Below are 21,289 nucleotides of genomic sequence, written 5' to 3'. Positions count from 1 at the left end.
TTTGGAGGCTATAAGCTTTGAGTATTGGTTGTTAGAGGGTAGGCTGGTGGTCTCAGAAGCTGTCCAGATGTAGTAAGAACTTCTGGGCAGTGAGCAGCACTGGAGCTGATATTCTTTCCCCCATTGCGTTCAGGAACCTTAATTACTTCTTGGTTGTTCTTTATAGCTTGTGTCCAAAAAGTAAATACTGTTTTCTGGCATGGTGTGTTGAGTTCTCAGTAGCTCCCTGTCCAGCTGGGCTGCATGGGTGATCTGCATGCATGATGAGGGAGCAGTTCTTGCTTTTTGCTGGTCGGTTGTTAGGGGTGTATCTGCCCAAGGTATCAGGAGGTTGTCCTACTTTTCCCAGCTCAAAAATCCAAGATCCTTAGAATTTGTAAAATGGACACCTGACTTTCCCTTTGTTTATTAGCCAACAGGAGCAGTCAGCAAATAGATCTTCTTTTAATAAAGGAAATGTTGCTTGAAACTTTACTGGGTTTTTTTTCCTCTTATTTGTCTCTTCCTACTGACAAACAAAAGGCATAATCCATTATTCCAAACTGCTGAAAAAGAGGCTTCAAATTGCCAGGTATGAAATTATGCTGCTTGTTCAGTTACCAGTAGGAAACAGCGTGTGAGATGTTTCAAAACCTACAAAGGAGAAAGTTCTTTGTATGTGTGAATTTAGTATTCACAAAAGGTGTCAGATTGACAGCCTTGGAGATTGTGGAGATTGGAATTTTATTTATCCCTACAGTAGGTGCAGTGCAGACTGCAATAGTGCAAAAATTTGCTGTATTATTCCGCTGTTAACACCCAACGAGTGCCCTTCCCAGGCAGCCTCTAGGGGCGAGGAGCTCTTTGGAGAGAAAGCTCTGTGCCTCCTTCAAATCGTTGGCTGCCAAAGGGATGTGAGGGTGGGTTTTTTTTGTGTGTGTGATGTGGTTGCTTGTCTCCTGAAATCCAAACAGATGTGAAAGGAATTTGATAATATCTACCTCCAAACAGCCACCGGAGCAGAGGCAGCCTTCAGTCCCCATGTTCTCTGGTTGTGTGCAGGCTGGTACTCTCGAGTCAAAAGGTGATAGTGGTCATAACTCTGTTATTCACTGACTTAGCTGTTCTTCTGCAGAGGTTTTTACACTCTGTCTTGTGATAAATGTAAGTCATATTGAGATAGAAGATTATAAATTCAGATAAATAATACTGCTCCCTATTTTAATAGGCTGGGCACTGGCTGTAACTTGGAAAAGAAACACAGACCCTATGTATTTAATGGTTGGCATAAGAAGGGGGATGTCGGACCTTTCTGTTCTTGCTGTGAACTTGTGTGGTCTTGGACAGGTCACCTCTTAGTCGCTTTGTTTGCATGTTTGTAAGGTAAGAATGTTTACTGCAACTCTACTAAGTGCTCGTCAAATACTAGGTACTTTTTAAGCGTCTACTGAAAGTGTAGGTCAGATGTGGCATTGTGAGTTTTGGCAATTGGATAATGTCCTCTTAGGAGAAAGTAGTGAAAATGAAAAAAATGGGAGATGGAGCAATCTTGAGTTACCAGTGCTTTGGTCTTTCCATGCTTTTCCAGACCCAGTATAGAACCTGTGAATGGAGACATCGCAGGTGTGGTCCTCTCCGTCCTGTTAACGCAGTTGGCCGATGTTAGTCATGTAGAGCTGGCCTCCTCGCTCTGCAGACCTGAAACCATCGGCCTGAGCTGTGATCTGCTTTCTTCTATCTGTGTGGACAATACCTTTGAATACTGCAAATAATATTTCAGCTTCAGAATGAATGGTCTTTATTTCAGAGACACGATTTTATTTTGCTTTTCGCCAACGATTAAATACCGCCAGCCCCGGTGCAAACCATCACTTCTGTCCCAAAAGGAAAAGCTCTTTGCAAAAGCTGCTTCTGCTAACCAGGACAAAATTTCTAATACAGTTTCTCAGTATAAAATAATCCATGTCATGATAAAATCTAAACATGCATAGCTATCATTAATTAAAATTTAAGTGAAAAATGCTGCAGATTTTTCTGCTTCAGGATAAGGACTAGTCCACTGTAGCTGTGTGTAAGGTAGATTCTTAAATACTGTAAGGAAGAGAGGGGCATTTTAAGGGAACCTGGACAGATATGGTGACAGTATTGAAACTCTAATGCAGACAACATCTCTTGTCTAAAAATGTTTGACAAACTCTCCAGGAAAATAGGAGGGTCTCTATGAGGTGTCATGTAATGAAAATGAAGAAAGAATACCAAGCCCTGTTTCTGGGGCTTTCCTGTTTTCTGGGGAAAAAAATAACACCAAAACAAACAAGCAGGTGATTTATTTTTGAAAATTTCTAATGTCCTCCCAGGAAGGTCTGTCCCACTACTCTCTCGGGACTGTTCTCATGGCTGTCCTTGTCCCCCGCTGCTTTACTTCTTCCATATCTTGATAGAGCCAGAACCCTGTGTTGCATATTTGCAGACCATCTTAAGGAAACCCTTCAAACCGTACAGCTTAATCCCACTCCAGCTGTGCCGTGTGGCTATAGCTTTTTTCATCTCCAGTTACCATCCTTCATTAGATGGCACGATTGTGGGCCTCCGAGTATGGTTTATCTTTGACCAAATCGCTGATTGCCTTCAGATCAGAGACTCCTCGCAACAGCCACCGCTGCTGCCCAGCAAGGCGCAGGCCACTGCGCTGGCTGAGACAAAGGCCTTCGAGCTCCATCCCTGCCAGCAGCGAATGCCTGAGGAGAAGTCTAAGATTATTTTAATTGGCTTTTTTCTTTGCAATGCGATTCCTTTACTGCCTCTCTCAAAGATCGGGTCAGTCTTGGAAAAGTTGCCTGTTGGCAGCTCCCTGCCTCACCTCATGCAAAAGCTGAGGCCAGAGTCCTTGAAACAGGCAGGACAACCTTGTTTTTCAGAAAGCCCAAGTGTGAGAGCAGGTTCTGCCATATCTCAATTAACCTTTTATTTAAAGGCACAGGAAATAGTTTTGTCCGTCGACTGAAGCAATCAAATTATTGTTCACCTGAACTAAAGGGTAGGAGTGGAGATGGTTGCTGATTATTTCTTTTTCATTCATTTGCTTTTGTGAATGGTTGCTGAGAACAGCTGGATTAAGCGGCTTTGTGTGCGAGCACACAAAGAACCCATGAAATATAAAGGTGTTTGGATCTGTGCTGTTGGAACAGACCAATTTCTGATTACAGCTTTCTGTCAAATTTAGGATGGATGTGTTCCTACTTGAGCTGAAATTGCCTTTTCAGCCTTAAAATACTTTAATGCTTACTAGGTACATTCAAGCAACTTAAGTACTTTCCTCCTCTCTTCAGGCCAGGAGAAAGTGCTGTATTTTTTCCTTGGGAGTTGAAGAGTTGGTGTACAGGAGAAAAAAAAAATTTAAATACTCCCAGTAAGAGTTAACTTGGGTAGGATGGACCTTGGGCATTAAAACTTGCTTTGTGGGCCTTGTTTCTGAATTGTTGTTCCAAGTATTTGCTTCAGGTGCAGATGCTGACCTACCTCTTTCATCCCTCTTATTCAGGACAATTAGTAGTACCGCCAAAACCAGAAAAGAGACAGATAATTTTTCGAAAGCAGGTTTTTGGAGAAAAGATGTAGTCATTTACCTTCTGTATGTGCACAATGATGTGTCGATTAACCTGTCTTTCTAGTGGAGAGGCAGTCAAGCAACAGGATGCCTAAGTCCGTGATTTGATGGACTTTTTAGTAAACCTTCTGTAAGGAGAGATCTGCTGAATTTACTGGGGATATTCCACCGCAACAGATGCCACTCTTCACTTCTACACTGCTTGCAGGTGCTGGTGTTGAGAGAAACCATGGCTCTTGAGCACTCCATGGATGTGTCTTCCTAGTGATAGATATATAATAATGATGTAGGCAGGTAAAGCATAAAGGTTAATTTGTTTTATAAAAGTTCATCAGGGTGGAGACCCTCTTTGTATTTGCAAAACACCTCCTGGAACAGGGGCTTATCCCTTAGCAGGACCCACGGGTTGCTCTTATGCTGTAATGTGCATTGCTTAGGCATTTGCAGCCTGGTGCTGAGCAGGCAGTTATTCTCAGACAGCAGCTGAAGATGCTCCAGCCCTGGGCTACAGGAGATCAGAAGGACTTTTTCCTGCAAGAGAGACTTCTCTTGTTTCCAGTTCCTAGACTGTGGGGAATCTCTGTCCTGTGTTCAGTGAATCATTCCTGGAGAGCACCCAGGCAGTGTGGAGGAGGAAAATGCCTGGTGTGAATGCAGGAGGTATAAAAGTCAGATGAGAGAGGGGAGATAAGAATACGTCAGGACAGAAGTATAGTGAGACCGGGACTGCAGAGGGATGGGAGAGGAAGGAGCTACAGCTGGTGGAGAAATGGAGCTGGAGGTTTGCAGGAGAGGTGACTTGGGAGCCTGGGAGATGGGGAGGGAGGCAGCAAGCGAAGATGGATTGTTGGCAAGGGAGATGGCAGTCTGAATTCTGACACTTTCTAATTTTGGAGCGCTTGCCTTTGTAACCTTAATAATTTTGTTCTAATATGCTAGATACAAAAATTATATTATATGTTCTGAGGAATTTGGTTACTATGGTAATGGGTATATAAGTACATAAGAGAGAAGATGTCAGCAAACGGAACAACTGTAATGTAGCACACAAACCTGTGACTGCCTGCATTTGGGAAGCAGGTCGTTAGGAACTTCTCCTACTTCAGTCTCCTCTCTCACTGCCAGGATGTCTGTTCCTGTCTGAAAGTGATGTCAGAGCTTCTACAATAAATCTTTGGGGTTTATGGAATGTCAGTAGACGTGCCCAAAATTCCTGGGTAAACGGACCACGTACCTGCCTTCCGTGCCAGGATGGCGATGTCTCTGTGTTCCCACCTGGCCTCTGGAAGTGCAGGACCAGCGTTGACCAGCCAGACCATGAGCGTGTGGGATGGGAGCTGCTGCTGGCTGAGCTGTGGGTGGGTGGCTTGTTCCCCTAGTTGTGCCACAAGTTTCCCCCTCCTTGCTGCTGGTACCCTGTCTAGCTGGATTTTGGGAAGTGCAGCTGATACCTAGTTTTAAGTCTTTGCCAGAAGCCATTGCTTTCATTCCAGCAGCTTGGTCACAGTGACACAGTTGAGGAAGGTGATGGGGAGCAAGAGCATCCTGGGGAGCACCAGGAGGAAATGTGTGGCAGCTGTTGGCTCAGGAATGGAAAGGACAATGGTTCTCACACACTTCTTGTCCCATCCCTCCCCTTCCTCATCTGCACCAAGGACATGTTTTGTGTGCCCAACCACACCTTCTGATGTAAAAACTACCCGTGCCATGTTTCCCATGTGTGGGGATGGAAGGGTTGTGAGGGAGTGACCGTCCTTGCCAGGAGAGGGTTGCTGGAGAGCTGACGGAGCAGGACAGTGGCTGGGATGGCAGAGCACTGCAAGTCCAGTTCATCTCACGTAGGTGAATATCAGTACAGCATAGGACACAGCACCACGTTGGAGATTTCTTAAAGCAGGGTATGGTGTAATGGTTTAGGGGCTGGCTGCAGGAAGGTGAGTTAATCCTGTTGAAGGAGAAAGTGGGGGCTAGAGGGAAGCTGCTGATAGTTTTCAAGGATCAATCTTCAGGCAAATTTTAAATGGTGTTTTGGTCTTGATCTGCCATGAAAGGACTGCGTTAATAAAATCGGCTGGGGCAGAGTTGGGAGCATCGTCAATCCAGAGGACTGGAGCCTCGCTTGGCAGGGCTGAATGAGCTGGGTGGTTTGCAGTAATAGAGACATAAATAGGATAGCACAAAGTGTGTGGTCATGCAGTAACAACAAATATACTATATTAAAAAGATATAATAATATATATCTAATATACATATAAATATATGAAATATAAAAATGTAGTTTATCAGTTAGAAATGGAAAGATGTGAAAGACTTGAGTATATCCATCGATACCATGGTGATTTTAAAACTTCAATGCTATGTGTCCAGGAAATAAGCAGATGTGGACAATTCTGGTCAGGGATTTTTTTTAAAAAAAAAAAAAAAGCCTTAGTTTGGGACGGATGTGAGGAAGGGCTGTTAGGATGGTCTGGGAAGCCAGTTCTCTCTCCTGTGTCGTAAAGGGAGGCAAATCTTGTTTGCTTTTTTCAGCTAACAGGCCAAGGGGCCACATATTATATCTCTGTACTTATGCTTATCCCTCAACATTGAAAAGGGAAGAAGACTGTTTAAACTTTAAGGACAGTATGGGAAAAAGAGTAAGTCAGTGTAAACTGACAAATAGTAAATACAAACTGTAAATCAGTCATAATCAGTTCTTAATCTTAAATTGGTTCCTAATCAAAATAGGAGTGGGTTTCTGGAGCAGCCTTATAATCAGAGTAGTGGCTTTGAGAAGTTCTCAGGAGTTGGTTATTATTTGATGATTGGATTCTATTATATAGTTGCTCAAAATAGCAGGAACAGGACTTAATAGGACATTCAGTCCTATGATCTTAACTTTCCAATTGAGACATATTCTGTATCTGAACCACTGCTACCTAAATTGTATTGTATATTAGTTGAAATGAGCGTTTTCCCCATGAAAGCAGATAAAACTCATCAAATTAAAAGGGTGTGCTTGTTATCTTAATATATCCTGAAAACTACTTTTTATTTTAAGTGAAAGGCATAAAGACAAGTAATGTAGGCCTTGCAGAACCCACTGGAGAAGCGTTTCTTCAAGTAGGTAAAATAGTGAAAAAGGTGTTCCTTGATTTGTAATTGTTTGCTTTTGGTTATTTGACTCATCCCCTTGCTGTGTGCCGTTTAAAAAATTGTTCTGCTTGGTCATGTGGAGACAGGAAAAATAAATACTCAATCTGAGCTGGAGTAAAATGGGACAAATTGCCATGATTTTGGGGAATTCCAGTAGGAATGGAGCTGCTCTTGGGCTCTAGAAATGTGTGAAATAATTGCTCAGTAAAGGCATTTATGGGCACAGGTAATCTGGTAATCTGGTGAAGAGATTTAATGGTTATAGAAGGTTTTAAACTCTTTTGATGCTGAAATATGTTTGAACCCCTTTTTGACCCTGCTTTAAGTTACAAACTTATGGAAGCAGCCATATACCTTTGCTGAACTTCTGATGGCTCTTTCTGTGAGCTCCGTTAGGTTGGTCACTCCTTCTGAAGAGCAGACTAGCCTTTCACTGGTGATCTGTTCCGAAATGCCTCTTCTGCGTTTGTCCCATGATGAAGGTCCATCACATACGTGCACCTTACTAGAATCTAGTAAGGTACTTTCTCATTATTTCTGTGCAACCTTTAAATAAACCGTGTTTGTTTGTTTGTTTATGGTAACGGTATATTTTATAAACTCCTGTGTTAAACAAAATTTACAACGTGCGTTTTGATGATGTTTGTTTGACCCTAGAAGAATAGCAATAGAAAAATTGTCATCCAGTATCTAATGCGTCACCTGTCTGGTCCTGTCTTCTGTTTCTGGCAGTGGTAACGACTGGATGCTTTGGAAGAGGTGCCAGGAGCACTCAGGAATACCTTACCTGACCTGTGGATGTTCTTACCCATGTAAATGTCTAGTTTAAAAAGCAATGTTTATGTGTCTTGCGCTCAGTACCTTGCAGTAATTTCTGCAGGTTAATTTTGCCCTTTATGGCTTGATTGGTTGAATTCCTTCACTCTGTTATAAATATGCTACTCTTACATTTTGTGGACTTATGGACTTGTTCTTGAAGTCTGAGCACTTGACATGGCCTTCTTATGTATGATTTTTAACTCCTGCAGCTTTTCTCTTCAAACTTAGTTTGTTTTCTTGGACATCTATGACTTTCTATTTCTGAGGCCTTTTTGTACCGTACTTTCATTTATTGCTAGATGTGAGTGAAGAATAATAGCCAGGAGCGGAGCATGGCAGAGACTTCCTTAATGTATTGTCAGAAATTCTGTATTTTCCTAATTAATTCTTTGTGTTGTTTATTAAAAAACAAGTCTGATGTTGTCTTTGCATAATGGTGCAATTATTTTCATTGAGCTGTCTGCACAAAGCTCAGCTCCTGAGTTGTGTTTAGTTCAACAGTAGATATGTGCTTGACTGTTCTTTACTTTTTGAGCTTTCATCTCCTGTCTTGTTGCTCATTCACGTTGGTTTTTTAGGTTCCTGTGTACTTTCTGGTCCTGTCAACTGCCCTAAATAAAACTTGTCATGTTCCTTCCCCTCCCATTCCAAATCTTAAATGCAAATATTATGCAGGATCTGCACAGTATCTGTGGTCATTCTGGTTGCGAGGGCCTTTTCCCTGGTTCAAAACATGTAATTATATATCTGACCTCTTGCTTTTTTTCTGTGACTTGTATCAGTATTTCAGCTCTTGGTTCAGAGGTGGTGTTTCTGTTCTCCATCTGTGACTAATTAATACTCATAATAATTTTGTGTACAAGACCACCCACTTCTTTTTGAATATCCTTTTGAGTTGTTCTGTCATTTTAATGACATATAGTCTAGTGCATACACGTTTGGCTTGTTAGTTCTTAGTCTATCACAGTCACCAAGTGATTAGCATGTTACTTCCACTAATTATTAGTTCAGTTAATTCTTCTGTTCGGTTTGGCTGCAGCCGTTGTGGGCAGCTTCTCTGGAGCAGCAGCTGTTGGAAGGGGACAGCAGTTGTGACAAAAGTATACGTCACCCCGGAGGTACATCAGTCTTCTAGGGCAGCTACTTACTCATCCTGTAGGTCAGTAATGTTTAATTTACGAGTTTATTGAAGGACCAGCTTTCCTGATGTATGGTCTGTGACAGTACCATGCCTTAGACCTAGTCATCTTCTTTGTGCAGAAAATTTTCCTTCTTTCCTGTACCCTTGCTCTCCCGTGTGGCTTTTCTCCAGCCTGGTCGCGGAGCAGGCTGCGTGACTGCCTGAGGCTTCTTGCTGTCACAGCTTGGGTTTTAAGATTATCCCTGCAGAATCTTCCAGTTTTCTCTTGGATTTTTCTGTTAGTATTTGACTTTATTTTCTACGTTAGGTCATTCCTGCTGGCTTTGGTTTCGCTAGGTTCGTACTTCCTCAAATAAGAGTCTGACCTGTGGACTGGGGGGTTGGACGTAGCCTCTGGCTGGGTGGACATGTGTCCTGGCGTTCTTCTGCACTCTGGTGAATTTAATTGCAAGCTCAGTTTCACCGTTCTCATTTTTTTACTTATTGGTCGGAAGACTTTAAATTGCTTCCTTTCAGGCCTCCTTCCTAAAACTGTGTGTGATACTACTACTTCTTAATTACTTCTTTTCTCATGGGTAATTATCTATATTGTGAGCTTTAGTAGCTTATTTCTGAGTTATTTATGCTGAATCCAAAATAGCTAATTTGCTTACGTTTACATTATTTATTGTTCTGGGGCAAAACTGCTTAGGGGTCAAGAAAAGGTTTCTTTAAACCCAAGTCCCATTAGGATATCTGACTAATTTTTTTTTATTTTTTTTTTTTATGGACAGCTGGAGTTTCCCAGTATTTTTGCTGCTAGACTTAATTGACTCTCATCAGCTGGCCGCTTGCTAACCTCTTCCTGGCCAGTATGCTGCCAGCACAGCATGTCCTGCACTGGAGCTGTTGTAATGCATACTCTTTAGTCCGAGAGAGGTGGCCACAGAGAGTTATCTGTAGGTGATGCAGTCACAGAGTGTGTGTTAATGTGATGCTTTATGTAGTAAAGGAAAACAGTTGGCAAGAACTGTGAACTTAATGAATTGCAAAAGAAGGGGGACAGAAGATTGCATTTTTTCCAGTTGCCTTCCTCATAGCTTTGCTAGCCTAAGGAATTGCTAAATTTAGAGATGACCTTCTTAATAAATGTACCAGAACTATCACAAGCAAAGACATTCAGGAGATGTTCGTGTTGAATATGTCAGGGTATGGTTAGCACTTCTTGAACTTTGATGACATTGGTCTTTGAGAAGTGAACGCTGGCTGTTCTTCAGCTATTCTGTAGGTCTAACTTTTGATCCCATGGGAAGTTTTGCTTTAAATAGGAGAAAAAATACAGGATGCTTTTTGGCATTAATTTTTCTTTCAACTGCCTCAGCATTGTCTTTTATTTGCATTAAGTGGGAGGGTCAGTGGTAGATTTGGTATTTCTCGGGTGAGTGGCATTGCAGAACTGCCAGTTAATAAAACTGTCGTTTTCAGGAGTACTGTAGTGTTAGATATATTCCTGTTTGTTTATAACCGGCATATGTAACTTGTCAAAATAGATCTAGTTGGTTCAGAATATCTGTCTTTAACACAGGAACAGGCTTACCCAGTTAGAGTTATCTTTTCTGCCACTTAGAAATCTTGAAAGATTGTAGAAATAATCAGAAATACAGAAAACTCTTTCCATTTTGTTTTAAATGGAAGGCACAGGATAATTGTTGCACTTTTTGCTCTACTGCTGGGTTTGTCAGCGGAGGTTTGGGAAACTTCACTTTCTGACCCTTTTGCTAGTGACATTCCTGGAAAGTAAACATCCAAGCAGAAGAGCTCAGCGGGATCAGAAGGTGTGCTGGGGTAAGTAATTCAGGGAGTTGATGATGGACATTTTAGTGTCAGAATTTTGAGAGGAAATCAAAGTAAGCCACAGAGTCTGCAAGTGCATGTATAAGAGAAATGCAAGCAGTTCTCTAACATAAAAGTGTCTTCCTGAGGCTGTTCTGTGAAGAAGTATAATACAAGAAAAGATATAGGTAGAGAAGCAGAGAAAGAAAGAAAAAAAAATCTGCAAAGAGGCTTTTCCAGGATAGAACCATTGCTCAAAAATCTTTTTAAAAGGAATCTTTCTGGAATGTTAGGCTTGCTCTTTGTCAGATGAAGAAAAATTTACCGTGTTGGGGAAGAAAAGGTTCCCCATAACCAAAACATAGGTGCTCACGCAGACAAAAAGCTCCCAGAATTCATCACAATATCCCGGTGCAGATTCATCTTAACCTTTATAATCTAGTCCGTCTAGAAATACATAGATGAGGGAACGTGGAAGATATAAAGAGGGCAGCATTTGATGACCATTCTCCTGCTCTGTAGGGGATCTCAGTGCAGTTACACAGGCATGTGTGGGGTTGTAGACCACGTGAAGGTGCTCCTCACTGTCATAATGGCTGTAAGATCTCACCCGCTTCAGTCTTTGGCAGCAGAAGGGGCTCCTGAATCGGAGACAAGGCACTGCTGTCTTTTCCCTTCCCTTAGGGACTGGTAGAAAGCAGAGGAGCATCTTGCATACATAAGCTAGAGACTGAAAAGCAGTCTAGAAAAGAGCAACATCTCGGTGCGGCTTTCCATCCATAGTTACCTTTTACAACTTAGTTTTTTCAGACCATTCCAGGTGCCTTTATTCTGCTTGTAGTTGGCACTATTTCGGGATGGTTCCTTTTTTAAATCAGTTTTGTGACAGCATTTCAGATTTTTTTCTGAATATTAAACATTTTTCTAACAGTCTCTTGTAGAATGCCATTCATCTGCACCTCTCTTTTCCTTAATGACAGATAGTCCTCGTGGATGCACCATGGAGAAGTGTACCAAAAAGAATGGTTTTAAGATAATTAAGAGAAAGGCAAGTTCATGACTCTGTCAGAATTTTTTCATCTGAGCTGCAGCTCACTACTAAGTGGCAAAAGAAAGTTAGCAGGATCCCGAGGGAAATGTTCCCAAGTGCCTTTTGTCCTTTTGCGGGGCATGGGAGAAGCTGAATGCCACTTGCCGCATCTCCTGGTTTTTCTTATTTCGTTTCTGGGATATCTTTTTTTTCCCCCTTAATTACCACTCTAGGAAGATTTCCAAATTGCAGAACTAGGAGAAGTAACTTGTTGTTAGCTTGGGTGGGAGAGGTTTACCCAAGTATGCAAGTCGTCTGTGGTCTGTGGTTTCACATGAATCAAGTAACTAAAACTGCTGTCCGTTTTGAGAGGCTTGGAGATGCTAATAGACTTTCCGTTGTGATAATCACCTAGAATACAACTGTCTCAGTACCATCTGCCGTGGTGTAATTGAGCATGGACGGGAAGCTGATTTTTAGCTGTTGAAGAAAACAGCCACCTTCAGTCACTCATCTCCTATGTGTGCGAGGCACGTTAAGGCACTTTAGAGTTGCTCTGCTTCTGTTAGAACAGCAAAAAAGAGTCAACTGGGTGGACCAGTGGGTGTTTTCTTTTTTTTAATTAGAAAGCAATAAAAACCATGGTATATAGTTTGTACAAGCTTGCTGGAAGGAGAAATTGGGCGCAGTGATCAAGAACGTACTTTTCCCAGTGATCATGAAGAACCTGATGAACATGTGTCCCTGCATTTGCTGAGAGGTGCAGAAGGATGGATAGAAGATGATCCTGAATCTGTCAGTATTGCACTGATGGCAGATGCCCTAAATTTCAGATAAGCCAATAGAAGTTCTTCGGTCTGTGCCCGTAGAGAAAGGACCCACCACAGCAGGCTGGTAGCACCTGGCTTTTGATGAACAGCAAATGAAGTGATGGGATGTATCTCTGGCTGCCCTTTATCTTTCTGGATAAGGTAACTCCATGCATAGAACTCATCTGGCTGAAATTGTAAAGGCTGATTTATATGCAGATGGTAAAATAGGTCAAGAGTAGTAGCATTGTTCCTAAAGTCACATGTATCGGCATGGCCTGGTGTGACGAGTGTTTGCTCCTTGTGATGCTGGACCTTCATCCTCTTTTTTGATATGCCCCCACCAAGTGTACAGCCCTTCCGCTTCTGGTACCAAATCAGCGTCAAATCATCGCTCTTGCATCCCCACGGCTCTGAGGGGTGGGTGGTGCAACATACTGTTGTTGCCTGAAGAGAATACACTGGTGTTGCAAAATAACAGTTTTGCCTTGAGAGTGCATTTCAGAGTAAAATTAATAACTTTTTTTCTTTCTACTCAGATGATACTTGTGCCCTTCATCACATTGTTTTCTTTTTCCGTACATTGTGGCCGTGTTTTGCAGTGTTGTAGATGGGGTATTTTAGTCACATAAGGGCAGAGCTCAGGCTCCTGTGTGGTCCTGGTTGAGTGAGGATGCGCCTGGGTACGCAGGTGTACCTTGTGCTGGGACAGTCTCTTTGGCATCTCAGATATATGTCGGAGAAGAAGCTTCCTCTACCCAACAGACAATGTTATATGATACCGCAAGTCCAGCTGCGGTTTCCTCTGCGTGGTTTATAACCAAACAGCTCAAACATGCGGATATTTTTGGTTTGTATGCTAGAAAACTTGTTTTAAGATTTTTTTATTTTCTGAAAATGCATGGAATAGTGACTACTTCACATTTTGCGTACAAGCAGCAACTGCATTCTATAATTTAGCTTACTTTTTTTATCTTACAGGCTTTTATTCAGAGTCTAGCAAAAATGGGGAGTGATTTGTCTGCTACTTCCCAAAACGTTGTACTTTCAAGCATTCAATGCTATACAGAAATTTTTAAAAGTCAGTATTTTAAGCATTCTTATCATCTAATCATTCTTTAAGCATTCTTACCATCCATCTCTCACTTCAGGCAAAATTGTAAGTAAAATAAAAGAAAAATTGAAAGTCAGTTCTTTGAATAGATCCACCTTACCATATTTATGATAGTGGTGGAAATTTTCAATGTCAACTGGAAGCCATTCAGGAGATTTTTAATAGCGTGTCAAAAGAATAATTTAATCTCTGCTTCATACACTCCCCGGCTCTGACCCGTATGCAAGTATGAGAAAATCCCTTTTCCCTTTTTCAATAGTTGCATGATGACACTCATTGCCCATCTACTTGATGCTCTTGCATTAGATCCTGCCAGAGGAAATTACAGTAAAATTTAGCAACTGTTTGCACTACGTGCAATTCAGATGCTTTAAAAAAAATAATAATCTAAGTGTCAGTTTCCAAATGAAGTTATGTTATGGTGGGCTGTTGTTTCTTGGTGGTGTTTTCTTGGCGGAGAAGGTTTTTGGCTGTTTTTTTTTCTATCCCCTATGATTTTGGGTAAGAAGAACTTTGAAGGGCCATTAGTTTTCTGTATTGCATATTCATTTTATCATCTTTGCTCTTACAGCACGCGGCTCTAAAGATCAGAGGTGCTGTAAATCATCTCCTGCTTTGTTTATTTTTAAAGCGTCGGGTATATTCTATTGGGGAAAAATACATAGTGTAGCTACCTTTGATACTAAAGATGAGTTTTTACAGTTTTTACTGTGCTAAGTGTATTGTATAGCAGATGGCATTTATATAAAACAAGATTTATGCCTCAAATTGCAAATCATTCTTTGTTTATAACTTAATAATGGAGGACAGCATTCCTGTTGGCCTCGTTAGCCATCGTAGGAGTCCGTGTAGCATGTCTCTTGGTACCCAGTGAAATGGAGAGAAACACAGGATGATGGGTGCATAAATCTGTTCGTCGTTTCCATGTTGTGCTCACATGGTATTTGCTTAACTCTGGTTATAATATTCTTATGTGTAGAAGCTGAAGGATGTTGAATATGTTGATTCCTTGAAAATTCATTTGTGTGGACAAAGTGCGGTGCTTTTTAATGCTAATGATCTACAAGCAAGCCTATATGCTAATTGTCACATTTTCATTCCTACAAACTTTTGAACCGTCTTGAGGAACTAGAGATGCTTTGATGCGCTCATGTTTAGTGTAACCTAATACCTTCTGGTCACCGTCACTCTCACTGAGTGGGTCTGGATGTGAGCTTGGAAAATAAGATGATGGAGGTCTCGGTGAGTGGGTTCCCTTCTCCTTTGCAGGGAAGGCTAAGTACGTTCTCTTCTTAGTAGGCTGGTTTATTACATGAAAACAGTTATCTATGACACTGACAGCTGTCAGATATTTTACTGAGGAGAGATGTTAATTTCTCTGAGGTCTCTGCAGCACAAGGCTTAACTATGCACTTTAAATATGGCAACTGACCATTTAGAGCTTTGCTTGTTCTGCTCTGCAGGATCCCAGGGGATGTTAGTCACAGGGGTGGGTCTTACTTCAGCTTGAGACGACATGGCAGGGAGGCAGAAAACACAGCAGAGAACAGGTCTTACCCTGTCCTCGTCTTCAGCTTCCTCGTGTCAGTGGTTCGAGGTGTGTATGTACATTTAATATAGCTGTAATTACAAAGGATCCAACGTCTTATTGATTTCATAGACTTTGGTGCATCTGTGCGTGCAGTTTCTGTTAACTGTTAGTTATTCAGATTAAAGTAATTTGATAAAACATTTCGGCCTGTAGTCGGTGTCATTTACACTGGTAATGGTAACCACTAACTAAACATAGTTAGTTCAGCCTACTAGATGGAAATAGAGTTGGTCCAGTCTTGTGCTTTGATCATTCCCTGGCTTATTTTGAATCTTTCTCGTATTTCTACGTCACCTTGTCGGTTATGAGTGGAATTGATCTAAGTACCAGTAGTTCTGTTTATGCAATGCAATATTCTCTCTTTGTATGAGTGACAACTAGGAAAAAAACATGGAATTTATTTTGTCTAATTTTAGCAGCCTGCAAGGTGGCTTCTAGGTAGACTTCCTCTTCAGCTGTCAGACACGGGCACAGTCAGAGGGTGCCATATCCTGTTTGCAGTGCCCATCTCTTGGCCACAACCAGGATCCGGCCACCTGATCTGAGCTGTTAAGGTGAGATGATTGGTCCCATCCACTGGGAGCAGTTGTGTTTAACAGTATAGCTGCACTGATCCAAAAATCTGTAATAAAGGGAGTGCATCGGTGGAAGAAGGTAAAATATGTAAGTGCAACTTGACCGTAATTTAGAAAACCAGCTGTCTGCTGGTATATGATTTAATTTTCAGTGCAGTTTAGTTGCAGGGGTTTTTTTGATCCTAAGACTCATCTGTATTTTTAATACATTTAAAATAATGCAATAACCACGTTGCATGCCACTTTTCCTGACTTCACTTTCATTTCCCCAAAGTGCTCAGGTGTCATTATTGCAAGGCAGGAGGCAGAGCATCTCGGCTGCTGGCACTATCGGGCTTTGGCAGGCAGCACGTGTTGTCTGGGTAAAAAAAAAAAGACTAAAGGAATTTAATATTGTAGCATCCATAAAAAAAATGGGAGCACTTTAGTAAGTGAGACACTGTAAAGCTTTCTTATGGATGGAATTTACATTAATGCATTTTATTGTTCCATCTAAGCAGATCAAATGATAAGTGTAGCGTCACATATACTTTTGTGACTGTTCTGTTAAATAGGTTTCAATACTTAATGTTTTTATTCTCATGCATTTCAAGGCAGCAATTATTTCCAAGAATAAAGACAATTAATTTTGTCTCTGTGCTCTCAGTATTAAGGTGGGGGAGAAGCTGTATTTTAAGGTGTATCACGGTAGATGAGGAGTTCTGCTCCAATGTGCCATAGGAATTCCGGCAGCGTGGTAGCCAGCCCCGTACCACTCCTGCCTGTATCGTCAGTGAGCCTGGGAAGAGTTTTAGCAGCAGTAAAAAGTGTTGCCTGTTGATGACATTTCAGAGGCATGCTCAGAAAGGATGCCAAGAAGGAGTCTAGTGGCTGGTTTGGCATGGGGGTAGGTGGGGAGGGGGAAAAGGCCGTAATCCATCTCAGCTGTGTGTGCGCAGGGCTTTTCTCCTGGCTCCGGTCTCACACGCACGCTTGCTCCTGGGGACATGTGACTTTTGGCCATATTAGCAGGTTTATCCAAGCCTAGCCCCTCTGACTAACAGATGTAGGGAAAAGGGCATTCTGGGATTGCAGCAGTTGCTTTTGAACAACAATGTCCTTTTTGTAAGAATCTGATGCTTCTTAAAAGATGGAACATGACATCATTACTGTCGATCCAAGAAACATTCCTTCAATAATACTGAGTGTGCTCTGGTTATCAGCTCCCTTCCCCCAGCTCCTTTCTCTCGCGTTTCTGACTGATGCTTTTTGTCTATTGTTTCGTCAGGGGCTGTAAATGTGAAACAGTTGTCTTTCAGTGTTATGTGCTTGTTAGAGCTGGAATCAAGTGGAATATTGTTGGCTTATTTGAAAGAAAAATAACAAAAAACCCAACTCTTCTTCCAGTCTTCATAAATGTAGCATGCTTCAGGTATGAGCTGAATTGAAGCTAATTATTTCCCTTCCCACACGGTATTCGTTACCGCGTTATGCAACGGAAGGTGGAGATATCGCAGTCCCGTTCCTGTGCATCTCGCTCGGCTTCATCGGCAGCTGGGTATCTCCTGTGCTGATGCCGCCTGCTTCGAAGGCTGCTGTAGTGATCCTGCATCAATACAAAATGTGTGTGTGTGTGCGTGCTCACTCGTGCAGTATAGCAGAGCTGTGAACAGATGAATATTTTCTGTGTATATGTGTTTGTGTGTGTGTGTCAGTTTTTCCTTAGCCCCTGAGAGGGGAAATATGTTTTGGGTTATAAGTCTTTCTGAATGCTGACTGCTTGGAGGAAAGCTATGAAAATGCTGGATTTTGCTTCCCTTCCCTGCGTTCTCTCTCCCACGCATGTCTTCAATGCAAAAACTGGAGACTCTTGAAGACTTTACAAGTAGGTATGTCCTGGCTGTCTCTCGCGCAATCCTGCTCTCCTCGTAGCGATGCTGGCAGTTTGTTGAACTAACAAGGAGCCGGCAGTCTTTGGCACTTTCACATGGTGCAACTGTCTAGAGAAGAGTACCACAGAGCGTAAACTTACAGGAGTATGTCTTTTTCCATCCTGGTAGGAATTGCTCCTCAGGGAGGGGAAAACAAATGATTCATTGATGATCCTGAGGTTTGGAGAAAGGTGGTGTTATAATGTCCAGAAAAGGAGGGAAAATGGACAGGGATAGGGCCTTCTGATACACTGGTTAAACTCGGGTTTATTGTCTTTTTTTCCATTATGAAGACGTAAAACTTCTTTTGAAAACAAATTTGACAAGAAAAATGAATTAAAAAAAGCAGAAGTCTTGAGCAGACAGGGATTTTGGGGAAGAAGTGAGCTGTGTGATTAGCTGTTTGCCTGTGATACGGAATTATTTTTATTGGTGACCATTTACAGGGAATTGAGAGGAGACATGGGGGGGAAAAAAAAAAGGCATTTTATTTGTAATGGTTGTTTGGCTTCACCTGTTGTAGAGATACGGTAAGATTTTTAGCACAACTAGACAGTATACTTTTATTCTGGGTAGATTCCAAGACACTTTGAGTAAATGAAAGCAAATGCACATGCAAGCAGAAAAGGCTGCTTACTTTCCCAATGGCACCTGAAGTTGCAAGTTCCTCTGAAGAAGGAGTTTGCCAGTGGGCTATTGTAGAAGACTGTATCGTGTGATATCACGATTAAAGTGTGTGGTTGCATCTGCTTTAGCAGAGTAGAAGACATGCGTCGTGTGTGGAAGTGGGTGTCTCCTGTTCTGGATGCTGCTCTTCTTTAGAAGAGGGTTGTGAATAAGGCCCTGAAGAATGGGCACTTTAAGATAAAAATAATGAATTTAGATAAGAGAAAAAAAACAGAAGAGACCATGGCTGATTTAGTTGTGGAAGGAGAAGCTTTAGAGGAGTTTCCATGTGCGTGCTGAAACAAGTAAAAATTGGTCACCAGCACCTTCTTAACTGGAGGACAATTGCAGAAGGAAAAAAATACTGAGCTGAATTTAAAAAATGCAAATACAGATTAATAAATGGCAGTGGTGGTTTGTACACATCATACTTGTACCGTATATCTTGTCTTGCAAAGATCATATATATATATATACACACACACACATATATATATATATATATATGCAATTGTGTCATCCGCTGCACAAAGTTTAAACACTACTTGAAGACATAGTGTGTGTAACTCCTCAGGGGGAGGGTGTCAAGGTAATACGGGCTCGCTAGTGACAAGCTGGTGACTGCTGTGGGTCAGAGAGATTCTCTTGGCTGCTCTATAGGTGACTGAGCAGATGCTGGAGCAAGGAATGTGTCTTACTTTGTGTTTTGGTTTGTGTTCCATAGAAATGCTTGACTGGGGTCACAGTGGGCCTGTGACATTATACCAGCAGACAGATTGCGTTGCTTCAGGCAACAGGGATGCTCGCTCTGGAAGAAGTGGACCCTGCTCTGCTGTAGCTTTGTTTCTGGCTCTTTGCGAAGAGGATAATCAATGAAGGATTGCAATCTTTTTCTTGCAGTAATCCATGCTGAAGAGGCTCCATTCATACAGATGAACCAAGGGTTGAGGCAGCACTTTAAACCCAGATAGTCGGTCGGCTAACTGCCCAGCAGGATGCCATCAACCAGCCGAGCGGGCAGCCTGAAGGACCCAGAAATCGCAGAGCTCTTCTTCAAAGAAGATCCAGAAAAGCTCTTCACAGACCTCCGAGAGATTGGCCATGGAAGCTTTGGAGCAGTTTATTTTGTAAGTATCTCCGTGACTTGTGAATTTTAGCTGTATCTCTTTTTACCTTTAAGCTGTGAACGTAGACTTCTTTTGTACATATCGAGGAAAAGAAACCACTGTGAATCTTTTTATATGCTGTTTGGGGCAGAGATGTTTTCTTGTGCCTGTACAGTCTCAGTCCATTCACAGGCTCACAGTATCTGTAAGGTGTTTGCGTACAAACTGAAAAGAAAAACTGGAAGTGTGTCCCTTGACTGGTGCTTTTAGATGCATCGTGGGATTTATCTGCAAATTAAAACGTGGACTTCTGCTCCGTTGATTCTGACTGGCAATGCAGTTCTCTTGGTCTGATTGTCTCCTTATCATCTCTTGTCCCTTGAGAGAAATTGAGTTCTCTCTCCCCTCCTGCGTACCCTCAGGCTCCCTTAAAGCCATTCTTTGTGTTTGACACCTGAATGTTGGTGCTTTTGTTGTCATTTGTCCTATCACATCCTTCCCTACTGCAGGCAAGAAATCCCAGTATTCATCTGCATAAAACTTATTTGACAGGAACGTCTGGACAGCAGAATTTTTCCCAGACTGCTTGTATAGCTCAACTGGAGGTGGGATGTCTCATGGTAACCTCATTTGCAGGTTGCTGTATGGTAACCAAAGTGCGTACTGCGAGACCTTCATTAAAAAAACATTTTCCTCAGACAACCTTTTCACATTTATAATTATAGGAGGTGTGGCCAAACCTGCCAGTTTTCCTTCAGAAAGCCATTTGTGTCAGTATTTTATGAGATGCCTATTCATTGTTAATAATTGCAGCAGACCATGTTGGGAACCTTCCAGCACAAATTTAATGCAGCACAGATGAACTAATTAGGAAAAGCTTCTTAATTTTGTTCCCTGCTTAAAACTATGAGCTGCCACTGTCTGGGAACAGATCTGGGGGAGGAAGTGTTTTCTAATGAAACCATACTCACCTGCGGCCCTTGCTTCGTGTCATTTACTCCCTTTGTTTAAAGAGCGGATATAAAAGGAGGGAACTGACAAATCCGTCTTACTGCTGTGTGGAAATAGCACTGAAGTTTTTCAGGAATGATGTGCATTCTAGAGGTGTGCCTGGACCACATGGGTATGGAAAACCAGCATACAGCTGAGGTATCCTGTGAGCTGTGGGTTAACAGCATGCCAAACATCATCCGAAACATCCCCAAACATGGGGATCCAAACATCATCCGAAACATCCCCAAACATGGGGGGGTTTAGGTTAGATATTAGGAGGAATTACTTTACTGAAAGAGTGGTCAGGCACTGGAACAGCCTGCCCAGGGAGGTGGTGGAGTCACCATCCCTAGAGGTGTTTAAGAAACGTCTAGATGTGGCACTTCAGGGCATGCTCTAGTGGCAGAGATTGTAGGGTGTTTGGTTGGACTCGATGATCTCAAAGGTCCTTTCCAACCATGAAGATTCTATGAGTCTATGATCCAGAAGCGTTTGTAGACTGCTTGGAGTTGTGGTAAGGGCTGATTGCCCATTACCAGCTCCTTCTGCAAGATCAAAAGTTAAGAGGTCATTAATTTCTAGGCCTTTCTTTCTCTTCCCCCCCCCCACCATTTTAGACTACCAATTCATTATAGGTTGGTATTTATTCACTAAGGAGTGTGATTACTTGATAGTGTTTGGATTGTGCTTCTTTGACAGAAAGTACATCTAATTTGGGGCTTGCAAAAGGACAAGCATAAGCAGTGCCCTGCGCTACAGCCCATTTGGGGGCTTTGACAACTCGAGAGAAAGTTTCCAACAAAGAAGATACGCTGTTGCTATTTCTGTGTTACAAAGTTTAAACCTGTTAAGTTTTGAGTTATATTATGGTATCTTTTTTTACTAGCAGCAGGTCTAAGATGTTGAATCTGTAATACTCCATACCTCAAACAGAAATCCAAAAGATGGGGAAGACAACATGGAGGGAGAATTTCAGTGCAAATTAAATAAACATAAAGAATT

General features: G+C 41.9%; 1 protein-coding gene across 1 annotated transcript in view; it reads left to right on the top strand.

The window, feature by feature from the left end:
• The window catches only part of TAOK1 (TAO kinase 1), a 68,297-nt gene that overhangs the window by 12,253 nt on the left and 34,755 nt on the right, over positions 1-21,289 (top strand). Inside the window, exon 2 of the mRNA XM_054207859.1 lies at positions 19,089-19,315. Coding sequence (XP_054063834.1) covers positions 19,184-19,315 — 132 coding nt within the window. The 5' untranslated portion in view covers positions 19,089-19,183. The remainder of the gene's footprint in view (positions 1-19,088; positions 19,316-21,289) is intronic.

This window comes from Rissa tridactyla, chromosome 7, assembly GCF_028500815.1.
Source record: "Rissa tridactyla isolate bRisTri1 chromosome 7, bRisTri1.patW.cur.20221130, whole genome shotgun sequence".
NCBI classification, from domain to species: domain Eukaryota; kingdom Metazoa; phylum Chordata; class Aves; order Charadriiformes; family Laridae; genus Rissa; species Rissa tridactyla.
The sequence above is the reverse complement of the archived record's forward strand: the minus strand, read 5'-3'. Positions and strand labels throughout refer to the sequence as shown.